General features: G+C 43.4%; 1 protein-coding gene across 1 annotated transcript; it reads left to right on the forward strand.

Moving 5' to 3' along the window:
• The first annotated feature begins 5,173 nt into the window (after window positions 1–5,173).
• xkr5a (XK related 5a) lies at window positions 5,174–11,056 on the forward strand. Its single transcript, XM_036550447.1, has 7 exons — window positions 5,174–5,361; window positions 6,887–7,070; window positions 7,177–7,361; window positions 7,900–8,112; window positions 8,505–8,674; window positions 9,094–9,205; window positions 9,994–11,056. Exons 1-7 carry the CDS (start codon window positions 5,265–5,267, stop codon window positions 10,899–10,901), a joined length of 1,869 nt encoding a protein of 622 aa, XP_036406340.1. The 5' UTR covers window positions 5,174–5,264; the 3' UTR covers window positions 10,902–11,056.
• Window positions 11,057–13,968: the final 2,912 nt, after the last annotated feature.

Raw genomic sequence — 13,968 nt, forward strand, 5'->3', positions numbered from 1 at the left:
GCGGTGGGGTCAGGGACCTTGTAACCAGACGGTTGCCTCATCTGACTGGGGAGAGTGCTGTTGTATCCTCGAGCAAGGCACAGTACTTAAGTAAGTAACACAGAAGTGGATAAGCAAAAATAAATGGACATTAAAGCAATACCAGTTTTATTTAGCTTATGCAAATCTCCATCATTTTTATGTTTGAGGTAGGTAAAAATTCCGTGATAAAACCCCAAAAGCTATGTATCATTATAGTTATTTTACAGATTTCGGCCCAAAACACACATTGGCTAATAATGGGCTATATTAAGTAAGCTTAAGTAAGTAAGCCCTACTGCCATGCGGATAACATGACACAGACAAAATTAAAGAACCGAGAGTGCTCATCACCAGCCGCCTGCCTCTTTGGCAGCTCAGCTATAAGAATGAACCTTTGACATGCAACCTGGCGGTTCAGCCTGCTGTCCGGGAGGGGAGCCTCTTCCCCCGCCGCCGGCTCGCGCATTCCACTTTAACCTCATTAATGAGAATTTGCCATGTGAGCTATGAGGTGATTTGCACTTATCTCTGCTAATTCTGAAGTGCCCTCTATTGTGCACAGGGGGGATCTATAGCTTACAGGGATCCATCATACCTTATCATTGTAAGTAAACATGACACGCTGGACAAAACGTCTTGTGTTCTAGCCCCCTGCTATCTTCTCCAATGCATATCTCCGATGATAAAGTGATGAGGCAGTGGCAAGGCCCTGCAAGAGAAACGCCAGTCCTTAAACATATTTACTCCCACTGTCTATATATACACACTCAGCTTAGACCAGCCACGTCTCCTTTAAATCCTGGCTTTCATGAATATCATAATTGGAACTGTATTTCAAAACTACCACAATAATTCAAATTTGCTAAGAATGTACATTGCTGTATTAACATTATTTATAGCAGGATATTGATATTTGCTTCTTTAAGCTTGGTCGTATCTCTTCTTTTCAGGAGCAGCATAGGTTTGCATGGCCAAGGGGTGTTCCTGAGAACTGCTTCTTTCTATTCTGAAATATTGATTTATTTCCCACAAGAGTGCAACCACTCCTGCGGTTATGTTCGCCTTTGAATTCAGGGGTCAAACCATGTCCCTTGACTTGTTACAACATCCAAGATAAGTTGAGTAAACAGCAAACACTGTTTGCTCCACCGCGGTCATGTGACCGAGATCTCTGGTCGAGACAAGCCTGCTTCTAACAGGCGAGAGCTGAGGGCTGAGTAAAATGTGATCTGAGGTTTTATAAAAATTTTTTTTTTCTGTTTTGGGGAGACAGTGCAGGTGCGACAGACGCGGTCCCAGCCGAAATTCCGCTCCCTCTCCCCCTCTCTCAGCTGGCAGGCCTTGAGGGTCAGCTGAACCTGGAGGAGGCTGGGACTGGGATGACTCCTCTCCTGCACAGCACGCTGGAGACTACAGGTCCATTCATTGAATAAATAAATGGAGAATAATGTTGTTTTTTTTTTCTCACGTATTTGTGTATTTGCGAACAGGGGCTGTTTTTGCCAGAGGGCCATGCCATGAGGCTAGCAGGTCAGAGGCTCTGGGGTGTGTAGTTGTCAATGGCACAATAAAAATACTCTTCCACATTAAACCCCCTCCACAAACACACACACACACACACGCACACACATACACACACACAAACATTGAAATTTCCATTTGACTCAATTGATTATGAGCTGTATGGTCAGAATGAAATCACAGAGTCACAGATAACTGAGTGCAGTGGACATGCCTCTGTCCAGTAAATTATGACCATATAGCTCTGCAGTGCTAATACACAGAAGAGCCATCTCTACAGTTTCATCCTCTCCCTCTGTGGCCAGTGGAGCTGGCCCCATTGCAGTGATCCCTGCCGTTGAAGATGTGTGGGGTCGCTGACCCCAGTCTGACCTGGGAGGTGCGGGGTTTATCTCTCAAAGCGCGGATCAGACAGAGGGGTTTTTGGACCACAGGGGTAGACACACACCTTCCATAGCTCAGGGTCTAGCTACTTCTTCTCTCACTTGGGCCTCAGCTGCCCGCTTGCCCTTGCCAAAACCATCTCTGCGCCCTTCAATGGACTCAGGCCTCCAGTCTCACTTTCAGTGCCCAATACAGCCACTGCACACAGTTCTGCTCTGAGGAACAAGGTGCCACCTAGGATGTGTGGTGTCACTGTGAAGCGCTGAACCAGCGGTATCACCTCAGATGAAACTATACCTTTGTTGGAAATGGAAAATACAATACCAAGATCAGTGACTGTGAAACAAATGAATTCCAATTTAAGTCTAAAAATAAGCTAAACCACCATAAGCTATGTAAAAAGAATTTAATGTTTCTCAAGAAATGCAGACAGTCTTTTAATTCTTGCTTGTTTTAGATTTTCGGGCTTTGAATTGCCACACTGTACTTGACCTTATCAGCATCTGTAGTCTAAGCTTGCAACTGCCACATCAGAAAGGAATTATTGTTACATTTTTCCAAGGTTAATGAGACTGTTTTCACTGTTCTAGTCTACATCCATTCAGGCCTTGAAATATGTAACATGATGCGCATACAGTTGTGTACAGTGTATAGATTCTAACATCAAGCAACTTTTCAATGTCTGAAACAACACATATGCTCTAAAAGGTAATATTGTCAAATAAGTGCAATGGGAAGCTTGGCACATTACTTATTGTGTCAGCAATTGTTTCAGATATTGTTTTGATATTATTAATAACACTAAAATCCTGCATGAGCTGTCATACCATACTTGTTGGACTCAAGTAAGGTCACTGTGGCAGTCCATGGGGATTCAAGCCAAAACAACCTTTAATCTAAAGTTTTGATTCAAGCAATATTTGACACACTCTTTCAGATGGACTTTGAATTGAACATAATTTATTTAACATTTCATTTTGCACATTTTAAAAGCATTGCTTGAGAATGAGTCACAAGTATATCTGGTATTGTTTTTTTTTTCAAAATTAAGGACTTTCCTTGGTTTTTTTATGTCATTACAGGGACAAAGTCATGTTTCCCCTCTCCACAAAGCACTCAACCTGACTGTCAATACCCTCACAATAACAAACAAGCATCATATTACCACAAAGCTCCTTCCCTTTGGCATCTGCCATTTTGGATCTTGCATTCCTCTTCCTCTCGCAGTGGCCGCTCGCATCATTCGGTGGACTGTAAAACAGCATGTGACTGGCAGGGTTCTGGGCAACACCTTCTGAGGGAGACGGGGCAACAGGCAGAAAGGGACAGAGGGGTGGGGTTGGGGTGGAGGGGTGTGGAGGTGGTGGGAGTGGGAGGGGTGGGGGTGGGAGACCGGGTGTGAACAGTCGCAGGGCTTTGGAGAAAGTGCGATGGTTACCAGAGCACTGGGGTCCTGCCAACACAAACCCCGCTCCCCACAAAGCTCGGACTGGAGGGGGGACACGCCGGCGCCATGGCGATTCCTCAGACAGCTTATCTCCCCCAGTGATAATGCTGTCAAAATAACTGCCAAGATACATAGTGGAGACGAACTGGTTAAAACCTGTGCGAGACCCTTTTCTCCACCTTTCAAAGGCTCCAAGGCCCCAGGTTCCCACAGCATGCTACATCTCACGTACCGCATGTTTAGATTACCCTCTGCTTTCCGTCCCCCCCCCCCTCAAGAGAACAATGTTCCGTTGTCACTTACAGCTTTCAGAACATGGGAAATTCATTGATTGAAAGGCTTTATGTTTGCTGTTGAGCTTACGTCAAGATCTGTCAAGTAAGATCAAGAAACTGCTAAGCTGACTGGCTAGTGAGCTGTGTTTGAGAAAAATTACAATGGTTAGTAAATGACCACAACATTTTCACAATCCTCCAGGTATATTTAAATCAATCTGAGACTTTTTCCTCGTCAAAGTATTGTGTATTTGAACACAGATTAAATTTTGAATTAAATTAAATTAAACTGTTTTATTATTCCATCTTGCCCCTATACTTTATTTTAATGTATCATGTTCTTTGACGAACATGAAACCACGTCATATTGAGCAGAACACCCTTATGGAAATGTGCCTTTACCTACTTCCTAATTGTCTTGGAATAAATGAGAATTTTAACAGAATGTGAAATAGTACTCTGCCACAAGTCGAATAATTAACCTATAAAACAAATTAAGCACCAATTTAAGATGGTGATCTGTCACTGGTAAATAAAATAAAATGAAATAAAAATAAAATCTGGCTATTTATCGCGGTATCTCCACGCGTATTGATGCTCTGTAATTCGTTTATCTTGTGGAATTCGGAGGTAGCTAGTATGAAATAGAGTAACAGCGCACCCTATCTGTGATTGAAGGGTATATTGTGTATGCAACTTCATCCACGTGGGTGTTTGCCGTGCGGGCGGCAGCATGTGGAAACACCTGTCCTGCAGTCTTTCATAGAGCCCATAGGGTTATTTTGCATAATATAATAATTCAATCTATCCTCTTGGTCAACATAACACAATATTAACGTTAAATGTGATATTACAATCTCTGTCAACATGACAGACTGTAGCTGTGATAAAGGGATAACCGAGTAGTAGTACCTTATGTGAGCATGTAGTTTGTCTGGTAGCATAAATTGAAAACTAGCTGCAATTTCTGCATTATAGAAGGCTCAAAAACAGTACATTTCCCTCGGTTAAAAATAAGGACATTATGGCACATTACTGTAGTCAATGATACGGCCCATTTGAAAAGGATGGTCATGTATTCGATCTAAACTATAACTATAAATAACTATTTTAATGAATGAAGATGTTTTTGTACTAGCCTACTTGTTGTATTGTGAGCTTGTTGGTGATTGTGAGTGACATAAAGCCTGGAAAGAGGACAATGATTATAGATTAATTACAGACATTTTATGTATGAACACATTTGTCATTACAATCTGCTGTAATACAATCTCAAAGTGACATCCACTTCAATCCATCTGTAGTTAGCTTTTCGATGTTACAACTGATTTAATTGTCTTTTGGAAGTATGATATTAAACATGTTTTTAAAATATGGTGATGCTATACCATGTTTTGGAATGATATATGTTATTTAGTGAAACTGTGGCAGCACATAAAAATTTAGGCAAGGGTCTGCTCTGCCGCTTTAATTCCAACTCGGTGACGTCAGACACAATTGACGAAACGAGAAAGAAGCGGATCCTCCGTAATCGAAGAGAATGAGTATGTCCCGGTTAATTCTAAAGCCGATGCTTGCATAATCTTATTATCGACGGGGAGACCATCGGGCGCAAGATGCCGTCGCTTGGCCGTAGGGGATGCTGGACATCTTGGTGCCAAGTTATCCTTTTCGGTGTGTCAGCGATCGTTATCCTGGCCGAGAGAACCGCATGTAAGTATTGCTGCCAATGCCCAAAATAACAATGAAAACGTCCAGCTGTATTAAAATAAAAAGATTGCCCTATTAAGTATAAAAGTTAGGGTATTAAATTATCCTGATTTTGGTGCCGATATATGTTGGGGATCATTTTGGTGTACAATTTTACAGGCTACTGTACTATGATATGGCTAGCACAATTTATATTCGTTTCCTATGCGTTACACTTTGGGAGTGTATAATAGTTTCTGTTCATGACAAAAGGGGTGCACAAAAGAACCTCCTCTGTTCAGCTTCATTACCAAAGGGCATGCCGTTTCGCAGGCGGCCAGCTACGGCTAGCCTTTGCGAGCGCCTTTTTGAAATGACATGTATGAACGGATGGAGGAAGAGGCGTTCCCTCCCGTCCTTCTGGTGGGCAAATAAAAGTACAGGCGCCTCAGTCTGTGCGGCGGAGGGCACCCTCAACAGAGGCGTCTCTGTTGACAGCTATGCAGCCAAGCTGAAATGGCATGCGCGGCGAGATTCGAGCGGGTATCGACTGTCAGGAATATGGAAGAATCCATTCAGACAGCAACAAGGTTAAGGAACAAAGCCTGTTTCGTTTCAACCTTGAATGTATTATTATTCAGCAAATCTATGGTCCGTAGAGCAAGAATATGGATGTGTGATCCATCGTTGCAATGCATTTAAGTCATTACATCACTAACAGCTACAGAAATGATTGATATATAGCAAATGGTCATATCTTATCATCTATAGTCTCAGTGCTCATTAACAATTAATACACTCCGCATCTGTCCCTTTATCAATTTATCAATCATATATTTAATCATATATTCTATAAGGAAGCATACAAGACTGGTGTTGTGTTACGAGTGCTAAACTGAAAAGTCATTTGTAAAAGAAGTTTGAGAGTTTAGACTATGTACATTTGACTGGCTGAGACTATTTAAAATAATAATGAAGTTGTAATTAACAACTGTTTAATCTGATTACTTTTTCTTGTACAAACATGGGGGCCAGATGAATGGGTCTCATAGGTCTGAATATTTGGAAGGGGTGTCTTTTATCTGGTAGGATTTTATTCTCTGTAAATTGCCACTTTGGAAGTTGTAGATATGTAGGCTATTCATAGGGATGAATGTTGAACTCCCCATTATTGCCACCTAAATGCCTTGTTTTCTCAGAGGATTTTTGTTTGCTCAATGCTTGAATATTCATACTTGCATAACATATTTTCTATATCGCCTTTATGTCAGTTTTTATTAAGGCATAGAACATTGTTTTTATGTTGTGATCACTCATTTACTCTTGTAGCGAAGGGCAAGAGCAGTCACCCCACCCGGCGTTGAACCCGGGTCTATAGGGTACCAACCATGCGACTTCGACCGCAACACCAAAGAGTCTGGCTCTTTGGCGTTGCAGTCAAAGCTGCAGTTTGGTACCCCATAGACCCAGGTTTGAGGCTGGGTGGGGTGACTGCTCTCGCCCTTCACTACAACTCTCCTCCACAAACGTGTCTTTTGTCTTTCTGCAGTGATCTACTGCTTTGTGTACTATCTGTGGTTTGGCCACACCCTGTGGGCGGCACTGACCCTGGGCCTTGCTCTGCCGGGGATGGCTGTCCAGGTTCTGAGCTTCCTGTGGTACCATGCTGACGGAGACCAGCGAAAATGCTTCCTCTCACTCATACACCTGCTGCACCTGGGCATCTTCAAAAGGTCGGCACGGCCCCTCCATTCGGTTCCAGTGATGTGGCAAGTGAGCGGGGAAATACCGGTCGAGAATGTTAGATTGACTGATTTCTTCTTTGCCTGCCCTTTGCAGGTTTGGCGAATGCATGTCGTCCGTGTGGCACATGCACGGCTCCGCGGGCGAACTGGGCGCTGCGGTGATGCAGCAAGCCGACGTGTCCGCCCTCCGCCTGATAGAGGCGCTGTTGCTCACCCTTCCACAGACCCTGCTGCAAACGTACATTCTTGTCACCACTGATGTGGGCCTGCTGTCACCGGGTGAGTGCTGTCATTCTCAGCGTTCAGGTGCAGGATGCCACAGTGGCTTGGCCCTTCTTAAAGACTGCACTGGCAAGACTGCTTTGTTTCCTAATAGTTTTTTTATTAGAACTTCTTTTTGACAAGTTCTTTGTGATGTGCTCACACGATGAGAATGTAAAAATGTAAAAATGTAAAAATAATTGTTGAATCTCAATCCTCAAGTTTGATGCATTTCACCTGCTGAAGAACAAATGAGACCATATGTTTTTAAAAGACATATGGTAGAGTGCCTCCATGAGAGAGTAAACCCCACTGGCTTTGCTTGTGCATGGTTCACATTTGTATGCCTAGTGACCTTTTCCAGAATTAATTTAAAGCATTCCTTAGCTAGGTGACATGATCTCCGCAAGGTAAACTAGGGATCATTTATCATTAGGGGAAAGCTGCAGGTGCCCTTTAATGTCAGTGAGTCCATGCTGTGGTAACACCAGTGCAACCCTACAGGGGGCGTCCCTGATCATTGCCCTGCGTGCGTCTCTGTGCTCCCTCCCTACAGTGTCTTTTTGTTGTGGCCTCTGCCTGCTGTCCTTGTCCTGGGCGCTGGTGCTGTACAGCCGGGCGTGCTGCTTGATCCGCCCCGGGCACCTGGCAATGCCGCCCGCTGCCCTGCTCTGCCAGCTGCTCTGGCGGGCGGGCATGCTGGGGGCCAGGATCTCCAGCCTCATGTTCTTCGCCAGGATCTTCCGCTGGTGGGTCTACGGAGTCGTAGGTGAGGTGAAGACTTGCCTGAAACCAGGGCCTCTGACCTCTTACCTTCTGTGGTGGTTGTTACACAATCCTTTCTTGAAGCGTGCAAATGTCCTTTCTTACTGACATGTTGTTGAGAGATGATGAACGTTTAAGAGCTACATCTCAGACAGAGCATCAGAGTTTTTGTGGATGTCTGAATCACAAAGAAACATGAATGTGATGAGCTTGTCATCTTGCTCCGGCGTTAACTTGGAACTGCGATGTGAGTCACATGTGTCTTTGATTCTGTGGCTCTAATCAGCTTCAAACTGAAAGACACATTTCTGGGGCTGCAGGTATGGGCCCTTAAACTGACCCTACTCTGGAGGTCCTACAGTGTAAGTGAACGCTGTGTTCTTTCCTCACTGCGAGGTTTCCACTGGCTGACCGCCTCCTTCTGGCTGGTCTCTCAGCAAACTGACATCTGCATCAGCCCCTGGCGGTGGCGTCTCTTCAACTGCATGCTGGGAGCCGTGCATGTCTTCCTCTTCCTCAACGTGAAAGACGGCCCCTCGCGGTTCCGGATGGCTGGCTTCTACGTGGTAGGCTGCCTCGCCCTGCCTGTCCCCGGTCTGGGAAAACACTGAGTTAGAGCAGTCTCCCATCTGCTGAAGGTGTCATAAAACCAGTCGCTGGCACCAGTGCACGGATATCTCTGCCAACATTAATATTAATGCTTGCTGCTGAGAAATCCAAGGTTCTGTGATGCAGTAAGTTGGTTGTTTATTTTGGTAGAACAAAAGAACAAGATCAGTGAAGTTCTATTTTTATACATATATGTGACTCTCTCTCTCTGTCTCTCTCTCTCGCTGTCTCTCTCTCTCTGTCTGTCACACAGTGACAAGTCTACAGTGGTTCCAGATATCCATGCCTTGACAGTATGCAAAATGAAGCACTGTGTTTGTTTTGCATTGTGAAAAGAGTGCTGTGAAAGTAACAGCAGCGGGTACATTGTTTGCAGGTCATGCTGTTGGAGAACGCCACCCTCCTGCTCTCAGCCTCAGACTTCCTCAGTGAGGCATCATGGGATAGCATGAGCTTTCCTACCGCTGTGCTCTGCAGTTATCTCCTGGGTAAGAAACTCTGTAAACCTGAACGATGCTGGGAGTTGCTATAATGATATAAAGCTTAGCATAAACCTTCAGCTGCCATTAAGGCTAACAACAGCTTTTAAAATTCAGTAGTTTTATGTTAAATATAAAGCAAACACTGCAGACATAGCAGGAAAAATCCAGTTGTAGTCATTATCTTTTTGCTCAAAATGAATTTGCTTGCTCGCTCAGTCTGCTGTGCACTGGCTTTGACTGTAACTGATGTTTTTGTTTTAGGTCAGTCAGTCAAACTGGGTGTAGTCAAGCTGAATAAATAAGACTTGCATGAGAGGACTTGGTCTGACTCATTAATGCTACAACAGCAAGGAGTTCTTCCAATTTCTACAGAGTAGCCACTTCACTTTAAAGGATCTTTAAAGCATCAACACCTAATATAAAGTAAATGAGAAATCATAAAACAATCTAGGATGTGCTTGTAATAATAAACGATGATATAAAACACTCACTCAGGGAATGAATTTCAGTCATTTTGCACCAGAAACTTCACCCCACAGATCTTTACTACAGAAGCACTGCTAACCCATTTCCACAAATCTATGCTGATAATTCTGAGCTATTAATTGATAATTCTGTGTTCTCAGGAGAGAAGGTATGACAGCTGACTCTCAACTAACATATATTTCATAACAGGGGGTTATGAAGTCTAAGTAGGATTATATATCATATTATATATATATATATATATATATATATATGTATCATCTTCATGCTCTTCTTCCCTCCTCCCTCATTCTGCTCCTCCATTGCAGGTACAACCTCGCTGGTCCTGTACTACCGCTTCCTGCACCCCAAATCCACAGAGATCTCCCAGAGCCTGCGTCATGGCCACATGAGCGGCGCCTGCTTAGAGAGGGGGGAGTCCTCGTTCTCGCTGGGCGACAAGACCATGCCCGTGCCTCCAGACCACGTCCACGGCAACCTCTCCCTCCCGGGCCTGGCCGGCTCCTTGGCGGAACATTCTGGGAGCTGCGGCGCGAAGCCCAGCGGGGAGTGCCGGCACCACCACTGGCTGCTGATCCGTCTGGCGCTCAAGACGGGCGACCTGGCCAAGATCAACCTGGCCTACGGCGCCGGCGGGGTGGCGGCCATGCTGGACGTGGAGGAGTGCAACCCGGAGATCAAGGACAGGGGGATCCCCTCGCCGGAGACGGAGGAGAAGCAGCCCGTGGCGCCCCTCTCCGACTGCAAGGAGGACTTCCAGAGCATCAGCGACGTCACCTCCCCAGGGGACCGGCGGGAGGACGAGGAGGAGGACGACAGCCTAGAGATGGAGAGCCCCCTGGAGTCCCCCGCGGCCGAGTTCAAGCGGGGCTCGCCGGAGGGCAAGTCTGTGCTGGGGGACAGCCCCGAGCCCAACTTCTGCCCCACCGAGTCAAGCTCCACGCTGTACTTCAGCGCCGACCCTCAGTCTCCCAGCAGCGCCAGCAACCCCGGCCTGGACAGGGATCCGGTGGCAGAGAACCTGGCGGAGCTCAGCCCCATCTCAGGTGACGCAGGACTGCACGGGGACATCAGGGGAATGCTGAGCAGGGCCGAGCCACGCTACACATCCACCCCGAAGCTGGACTCGGGGGCAGCAGAGCCCCCAGTTCCCACTTTTGGGGGCCCCAGAAGGCAGCTAATGCCACCCATGAGGGAGGAGGATGGGAGGTTTTGAAATACGGCGGTGGAAAGGAGCGTATTCACAGCTTCAGACAGCAAGTACATGAAGCCAGGCTAAAAAAGCACAACCGTCCCACGTGTCTGGGAATGTGTTCTCTATATCTGTCTTTGGTTTCACAAAGCATTTTGTCCTCCACTGTCTCCAAAGATGCGGCCTGTGTTATTGTTACTGTTATCACGGCTAAAATGTCTGTTGAGGGAAATTAATATTTTCGTTTGATTATTTCTGAAACCTTCCTTTTAGCTGATGTGTATTCTTTGCCTTTTTGGGGGAATTTGATGTATTATTCAATATTGAAAATTTACCTTACAGGTAAACAGGTACATATGTTGCAAATCAGTGTCTTATTTTACAGTTGTTTACTTGTTTAAAGGTACACATTTTTCAGATATTTCGTATATATTCATATGATTATTTCTTATTCCTTGCAGTTATGTTGTTTCTATTTTTTTGACTTGTAAAATTCCCAATATCTCAAACACTTCTGAAGGGAAAAAGATATGCTGTGAAAGAACACATTTTTTGTAATGTTGTTATTTTTATGTTGCCTCCTTGTTCCTGAAAAGATGCACCTTGTTGATCTTATTATAGTAGTGAGGCTCACCATCACCTAAAAATAACTCATGTTGGGTATTTCTGTTATCTTATTTTAAGCAGACTTGTTTCATTGCAGTCTTAATCCTGAGTTGGAGATCAGAGTCATCATTAGCATATCAAGCAATAAAGGCTCTGCTCGCTGAATATGCTGCAGAGGAGCTGTTTAGGATAATCGATACTGAACTATCACTGATGGATCTGTTGTTTCATTTATACAGTGCCAATAATGCTTTGCCTTGTCCTCACTACCCACACATTCTGGGTGCCTGTGACAGTGGTCATGATTTCCTTGTCTGATTATTTATTTCTTTATGTATTTTTATTTATGGTGACATATTTACTTAAATTTCATTTTTAGTACATTTCCAGGGATAGAAATGATTTGAAGTAATTAATGCGTGGTACCTTTCTCAATCGTACGACAGCACCCTGCACCACCATGGTGCAATACTGGAGTCAGTTACCATATGAAATATGCTGTTTAATTATTGTGTCATTACAATGGAGGTCACACAGATATCTGTGTAAGATTTCATTTACTTTTAGCAGTTGTAAAGAATCTTTTTCGTATAGTTAACTCCATACAAATTAATAATTCCATGATGGTCTTAAAGGGACGAAAATGTTTAAGAATTTGTAGGAAGTAAGGTTTTAAACATAAGCAAACTCCAGTAATGAAGAAGGGAGCAAATAGTCATGTATAAGATGTTTACTGTATTATTTTACTTAATGTGTGACTGATTCAGAATTACTGATACTGTATGTGAGCTACTGTGGTGGAGGCAAACAGTTGCCATTCCATCCTAGTGTGAAATGGGCATTATAATAATTCTCTGTATGTTTGGATTACGGGGCTACAAAAGACCCTGATCAATGATACTGAACTGTTTTTGATTTTGATTTTAAAGTGTTATGATACTTCTAGGATTAAATCTTCATGGCCGTGTATATTATAGTGTTTAAACTCTAAGCAGAGTGATTCAGGGTGGACTTTTGAGGCCTTGATGATGAACTCCCGCAGATAAAAATATGCGAGCCCATTTCTATAATTTCATAAAACAGATGACAGTTTTTTAAAAGAACATGAAGAAATGTGAAGAGTGACAGCGGTCAGAATGTTATTTTTTCCACTCTGTATTACTGTCAATAATATTTATTACAAATTTTTCAACAGGTGGAGGAGAAAAGGGAGGCAGCTAACTGTGTTCCAGTATCTATTAATGTAATCTCCTCCACAAATTGTTAGCAAATTACCTTTTTCCCTACGGTGAGCCATTCAAAATGATCTCTGTAATGCAATCGTGTGTTTTGATATTTCAGGAGAGTTCGCATAAGCTTTATCAGACTGAGATTGGTCTCCTCAGGCAATAACACTATGGAAATGAGTGGTTTAGATATAACAGTGGAACAACTGTTTGAGGGAACCCTGTTACTCTGTCTTTTATATCTGTTCACAAATAAACAGCCACCTTCCCTGCAGCTATTTCTCTTCAATTTCTCTCTATCAGTCAATGACAAGCAAACCTGTTACAATTAAAGTGCAACAACATAAAACTGTATATGCGTAATGTAAAAGTGTTTTCAAAATGCATTGAAAATATAGATTAATATTTTCAGATTCTAACAGATGTATTTGGATTTTGATTGTGCATTCAAGTTCCAGCTATTTTTACTCATTAAACAAAATGTGCTTTAATTGTCATTAACAACTCAGTTAAAATGGAGATTAACCAGTACATCTAAACGAATGCAAGCATTCAAGCAACATAATTGAAATCTATTTGAGGAAGTGAAGGATACAGTATTTTTTCTTCAACATGCACAAATACTTCTTATTTCAATGCATTTGACCCCAAGACTAGTAAGATGGAGATCTTTTTAGCCACCGAATGTACCACCAGTATCTGATTCAGCTATTTAGTATCTTGTTCTGGTATTTGACTGTCATCAGCTACAGACCTCTGATTACTCACAGGTTTGAGATCCAGCATCTAATATTAATTCTACATTTCATCACCTTCCAAACCACTGCCAACCACTTTGAGCAATGCGTGTTGAGGGATGTTTGTTAGTTCACATTTTCATTGTCATTGTTGCCATGAGCTTTATGGTGGCTTCAGTGGCATTCATGAACCAACCTGTGGGCACTGTATTCATTATATAAATATAGGTCAGCGTCTAAATCAGCACATTAAACCAACATACCCCCAAAACAGCATCTACACTTACTGCATTATGGTAAACAATGGGAGATGCATAAGGTAAAATAATGGTAAAACAGTTTATGGAACAGACAGATAAATATGCAGTTCCAGTACAGCCTGCTCTGTGGGTGGGCAAGGATTTGATGAGGCACTGAAAAAGGGACTAAACTTGGCAAAGGGGGTTATTGCAATGTGATCCTAGCAGGCTGAATAAGAAAGTATGTGCATCGTTTACCTGAAGCAGTAACATGAGCTTTTAA

The sequence above is a fragment of the Megalops cyprinoides genome, chromosome 17 (assembly GCF_013368585.1).
Source record: "Megalops cyprinoides isolate fMegCyp1 chromosome 17, fMegCyp1.pri, whole genome shotgun sequence".
Taxonomy (NCBI): domain Eukaryota; kingdom Metazoa; phylum Chordata; class Actinopteri; order Elopiformes; family Megalopidae; genus Megalops; species Megalops cyprinoides.

What these genes read in the sequence shown, in the direction of transcription:
- xkr5a (XM_036550447.1), top strand. Translation starts at nt 5,265, where the DNA reads ATGCCGTCGCTTGGCCGTAGGGGATGCTGGACATCTTGGTGCCAAGTT. An exon ending in TGTGGGCCTGCTGTCACCGG is followed by an intron (nt 7,362 to 7,899) that starts GTGAGTGCTGTC and finishes CCCTCCCTACAG; the next exon opens with TGTCTTTTTGTTGTGGCCTC. An exon ending in GTGGGTCTACGGAGTCGTAG is followed by an intron (nt 8,113 to 8,504) that starts GTGAGGTGAAGA and finishes CCTCACTGCGAG; the next exon opens with GTTTCCACTGGCTGACCGCC.